Raw genomic sequence first — 6,053 nt, forward strand, 5'->3', positions numbered from 1 at the left:
CAGATATTCACAAATAAAAAATATGGATTGAAGTGGATTATTTTTATTTTAAAAAATCATATTATCATTTTAAAAAATAGACAAAAATCAAATTAGTTAATCAAGTGATTTTGTTTCGTTTTATTTTTGTTAACGACAAATGCTGAATTAGGTGGCACATTAAAGGTTGACATAGTGTTAGGCAAAAAATTATTATCACTTAGTGTTAGACAAAATATTATTTTTATAAGAAAATTATAAAAATAAATTTTACGTTTCTTTCTTCATCTTCTCTTTAGTTTCTTGTTTGTTTTAATTTCTGCAATTTACTTTGCCTCCGGCACCTTACAATTCTTTGTTTATTTGTTACTTTCAATCCTTTTTAATTTTTATTGACGATACAATTGCGACATTGAGATACCCACATTTTCTTTTAAACATCAACAAAATTTGAGTAAAACAAATTGGCACGCTCAGTGGGACATTGTCAATAGATTGTAGTTTGTCAAAAGAAAAATCAAGAGTTTTGAATTTGCATGTGGTTGCGTAGTGGTAAATTCGTGCGTCCAGAGCTAAGGAAATCAGCGTCAGTTGACTAAGAAAATGATAACTTGGGTTTAAGATTTGATAATGTCAATCAGAACGGTGGAGCAATTCCTAATTATGATGTTCATATGCCTAGACAGGGTCAAAATGCTGATGATATGTTAGAAAGACTTAGACAAAATAATTTAGGGGGGCATTATAATCTAGCAAGAAATGTTGAACAAGTTTTAAACCGTTTGGGATTTAATGTTGGTTGCTTGAATAGGCCATATTTTGTGTTTGCTTTTCCTGAGTGTGTCCAACAAGCAGAGCTCCCAAGGGGTTGGAAAATTCCAAAATCCCTTACAAAATTTTATGGAGAAGAAAATGAATCTACAGTAGAGCATATTGCTCGATATACGGTTGAAATTGGGGAAGCAGCTTCTAATGAATATCTCAAGATGAGATATTTTCCTTCTTCTTTAACAAAAAATGCATTTACATGGTTCTCTAACTTGAGACCAAATTCTATTCATTCTTGGGCGCAGTTGGAGAGAAATTTTCATGATCAGTTTTTCCGAGGTGAATTGAAAGTTAGTCTTACGGATTTATGCTCTGTCAAACGTGCAGAAGGAGAATCCATTGATACCTATTTGGCGCGGTTTAGAAACATGAGGAATAAATGTTTTACTCCGATTCCAGAATCTGAAGTTGTCAAAATGGCCACTAATGGGCTAGAATTCGGAGTTAGGAAGAAACTTGTTAATCAACATACTTTAGATCTTTCCCAATTAGCTGAGAGAGTAAGACAAATAGAACAAATTAAGAAAGAAAAAGAAAATTTTAAAAGGGGTTCAAAAAAGGTTGCATATGTTGATTGTTTTTCTGATAGTAGTGATTCAGATGAAAAAGAGATTTATATTGCTGAATTACGTGGGGGTCCTCCTTATGTATGCAAATCTTTGAAGCCTGTTAAAGGAAAGGAAAAAGTTTCTTCTTATTCTAAAGTTGAAAATAAGACTTATTCTTTTGATATTTCTAAGGCAGATCAAATATTTGAAGTTTTATTAAAAGATAAGCAGCTTATTTTACCGGAAGAAAAAAAGATGCCTACAACTGATGAAATAAAAAATAAGAAATTTTGTAAGTTTCATCAAGTATTTTCTCATACCACTAACAATTGCGTCCGTTTCAGGGATTTGATACAAAAAGCAATTGAGGAGGGAAGACTGAAGTTTGACGATAAAACTACTATGAAGGTGGACACTGAACCATTTGCTGCTGACTCAAATTATGTTGAGCCATTCGATTTGTCAATCAACATGGTAGAAGTTGATGCCACGATGGTTAGTGCTAAAAATGAAAATAAAGACCTGAGAGTCTTTGAACAAGATAAGAAGCCAGTTTATCCTCGTTCTGGTGAGGATTTGTTAGATTTTTTGTTAAGAACTAAAGAATCTGACAGCACCATCGCCATGTGCCCAAAGTGCAATGTTGTTTTTGACAAGAAAGCTGCAAAAGAGTTTGAGAAGTACAAAGTTGAAGAGAAAGAAAAGGCTGAGTTGAGAAAGAAGATTGCTGAAAAAGAAAATGAAATTAACGAGCTAAAGCGGAAAATAGCCGAGGAAAAACAAAAGTTGGGCGGTCAAACTCCTTTGAACAAGTGCGTCAACAATACTGGGGTACAACCCGTCAACCAGAAGATGAAGACTGTAGTCATGATTGATGGAAAACCTGATAGATTTTCTCAAAAGACAAGAGTTCCTCCCACCAAAATTTCAAACAATAAATGGGTCCAGAATGTGAGAAACGTGCATAATCAACCTACTGCTTTTGCAAGAGGAAAAAATAAATGGGTGAAGCCTAGACCTTTTAAGCCCAGGTACTACGAGTCTCAGTTATGGAACATGAATCATGCACAAGATGGAGGTAGTATATATATTCCAAAAAATGCGCCTATTCCCTCAAAGTCAATGTATTCTTGTTATAATCCTAACATGCAGCAGGTTCCTAGTTATTCTCCTTGGCCAAATTGTCAAAATATTCCAAAGTATTCTCCTTTTACAACTTTTGAGCAAAAAGAGAATATACCTGAGTATGTTCCTTTAGATCCATACAAGGGACACGGTGTAGATTTTCCTCTTTTGCCAACCATGGCTAAGTCTGCAGAAACAGGCAATTCTTCTAATCACCCTAAATGCAATAAAAATGTAAAGAAGAATCTTGCTAGAAAGAAGGTAATGGTTGAAAACAATGGAGAAATGGATGAAGATTTAATTACTGATAATTTTGACACTGGTTTTGATGACAGCTTAGAAGCAATATGTGGTGTTAAGCAACCTATAGCTGTGGTGTCAATATTGCCTGAGGAGTATGGTCAAGTCCAGGAAGTGGAGTCATTGGAAGATGATTGTTATGATATCTTTCCTGGAAGTGAATGCTTATTGCTAGACGACAATATGTGTGGTGGAGGATTATTTGAGAAGCCTACTGAAAATGATAAGGAACACTTGCGTCCACTGCATATTAAGGCTCGTGTTGACGGAAGGATAGTCAATAAAATTTTGGTTGACGGGGGAGCTGCTGTTAATCTCATGCCTGAAAGAATGATGGGAAGGCTTGGAAAGACTGAAAAAGATCTGATTAAAAGTAGCATTGGGGTGACAGATTTTAATGGAAAGACTTCTTCTGTTAGAGGTGTGGTTCTGCTGTCAATTGAGGTCGGTTCTATCAACAGGCCAACTCTATTTGTTGTGGTTCCTTCAAAGGCTGGTTTTAACTTGCTTTTGGGACGTAATTGGATTCATGGAATGGGTGCTATTCCATCCACTTTACATCAAAAATTGATTTTCTGGAATGAAGATGGAGGAGTAGAAGAAGTTCTTGCTGACAACAGTACCTGTTGCTATGATGAAATGCATGTGGAGTTCAGGATGTATAATCCTGGAGTCAAGCCGCTGACAGATGACACCAACGCATTTAATCCTGAAAGTATTGAGATGTGCAAAATAGATATGAATGGTTTTATTTCGGTCCCTAAGGCCGGGGCGGATACGGCCTCAGGAGAAACTTAGATGAGCTTGACGAGCCAACTGGCTCGGCTGTCAGCCTATATGGCAGACAGAGAAGGGTGCATTGACAGTGTACCTTATGATTGTATATATGATGATGGTCCTTTAGGTTTTGAAAAAAAAAAACACTGACACTGTAAAAAAGGTTGGTAACGGTGACTATCCTAGGCCAACATATGTGAGCAAGATGCTGCCCGATGATTTCAAAAAAGAAATGGTGGAGATTTTGAAGGAATATTGCGACTGTTTTGCATGGGATTATGCAGAGATGCCAGGCTTGAGTCGTGAATTAGTAGAACATCAATTGCCATTGAAAGCCAATGTTAAACCTGTCAGGCAGCCACCAAGGAGATTTGCTCCTGAAGTCGTGCAGAAAAAAGAGATTGAAATGAAAAAAAAAATAATAATCTCTCATTGACATTGGGGTATGTACTTCATAAATACAAAAGCCTAATTGACTTAGAAATTCTGTTGAGTCTATTAGCGCTTGGAGTCAAAATTATTAGAATGTTAGTGTGGAAATTTTATAGGATTAGAAATTTTATCAAATTTAATTGACATCTAGAGTTTAACATATGAAAGAAATGACTTCATGAAGTTAAGATTCTGTTACTTCTGAAGTTAGGAAAATTGTGTCAATTAAAACAATGAAAGTGTATGTCAAAAAACTCTTAATTGAAATATTAAAGGTCAAAACAAAGGTCAATTGATACACATTTAATGTGTCGAAATTAGAACAGATATCATGTGACACACTTAAAAATTTCATACAAAAGAATAGACCCCGTTGACAGTTCAATTATTAATGTAAAAATTTTATAGACTTAGAAATTCTGTTAAGTCTATTACTAGTAGGCATTTAATCTGTCAAGCGGATGTGTCTAAAATATCAATTGACTTTCAATATCAAAAATAAGAAAAATGTCAATAAACAACTAGGTTTTCTCACTTTCAATCATTGCATATCTTCAAGTGAGAAATCTTGGGGGCATCTTGTTAGGCAAAAAATTATTATCACTTAGTGTTAGACAAAATATTATTTTTATAAGAAAATTATAAAAATAAATAATTAGTTATTTGGTAATGTTCCTATATATAATATTTATATATATTTTAAATTAAATTAGATCATTTGATAGTTGGTTATTTATTTAAATTTTGAAATTAACATTAAGCAAGAAGTGCGAGAACAATTACAAGAAATTCAAATTTCCTGCAAGTGGTGTACAAAGAGTAACTGCCCGTTGAGATTAGGCTAGTCTATAAATAGAGCTTCAGGAACACGTTGTAATCAGTTCAGTTCTTCTTGGAAAACACTTAGAGACCCAAAAACGCTCTCAGCCCCTTGGCATCACAGAGTAAAATTGGGAATCTTAAGTAATTCCTCTGAACTCAAACACTTGTATTTTGCTTTCTTTCAGTTTTTATTAATAAAATTTATTTACTTGTATGTCTTTTTCTCTTTTACGTTCATGTTTCTTCTTTCATCTTCTTTTTAATTTCCTGTTTGTTTTAATTTCTGCATTTTACTTTGCCTCTGACACCTTGTATGTTTTCCTTTTTATCTTTAATTTTACTTTTGAAACTACAATTGAGACTTTGAGACACTCACAAAAGGAGTCGTTTCCGCTCCTTGAATTAAGATTGTGAAACAAAACTCGAAAATTGTTGATTTATTTGTTGTTAATAATGAAACAAAAATTTGAGTAAAACACATAAAAATTAGAATGTATAGATGTTCACAACCACCCTAACTCGCACCACTATTAACTTCCTACATGTTGTTAACCCTAGTTTCTTGACATGGGTTGCAAATTGGTATTAGTCCCTTTGATTGAGATGGTATACCAGCTTTGAAATTGGCAATCCATTGGATGATAGACTAAGTGAGAGGGTTGCACATTTCATCAACGTTGTTAGAGAGGCCGAATTTTGTTCCTAAAATTTTTTATTCATTCAATTTTATTTATAATACTTTTAATTTGTGTTAAAACTATTCTTTAAAACTTTTAATTTTGTCCCTAAAATTTTATATAGATTTAATATTTAGGGTAATTTCAGCACAAATAAAAAGCGTTAAAAAATTGAATGAAACTAAATGTTTACTATATTTTAAAAAAAAAATTGCAAACATAAATGACAAAAATTATATTTTACCTTATTTATTAAAATTGACGAGGTGATCATCATGGAAAAAATATTACATGATTAATAAAGAAATATTTTTACTTTTTCTATTGAATCGTATAAATTAATAAATATTCAACAAAATTTAATATTTGTCTTAGTAATTACTAATTAGTAAATGTTAAACAAAAGAAGGATTTAGCTAGAATCATAAGCAATCTAAAAGAATTTATTAAACTGGCTGATGGTCTTATTATGGAGAAAGAAAATATTATATGATTAATAAATAAATATTTTCACTTTTTTTTCTTTTAAATTGTATAAATTTTCAACAAATTTAATGTTTGTTTA

General features: G+C 32.8%; 1 protein-coding gene across 1 annotated transcript in view; it reads left to right on the forward strand.

Annotated features, from left to right (window-relative positions):
- LOC110271413 overlaps positions 1-1,957 on the forward strand; it is a 6,529-nt gene extending 4,572 nt beyond the window's left edge. The window contains exons 2-3 of the mRNA XM_021122321.1: positions 621-1,850; positions 1,952-1,957. Of these exons, the coding sequence (XP_020977980.1) occupies positions 621-1,850; positions 1,952-1,957 (1,236 nt within the window). The remainder of the gene's footprint in view (positions 1-620; positions 1,851-1,951) is intronic.

Source organism: Arachis ipaensis, chromosome B04, assembly GCF_000816755.2.
Source record: "Arachis ipaensis cultivar K30076 chromosome B04, Araip1.1, whole genome shotgun sequence".
NCBI lineage: Eukaryota > Viridiplantae > Streptophyta > Magnoliopsida > Fabales > Fabaceae > Arachis > Arachis ipaensis.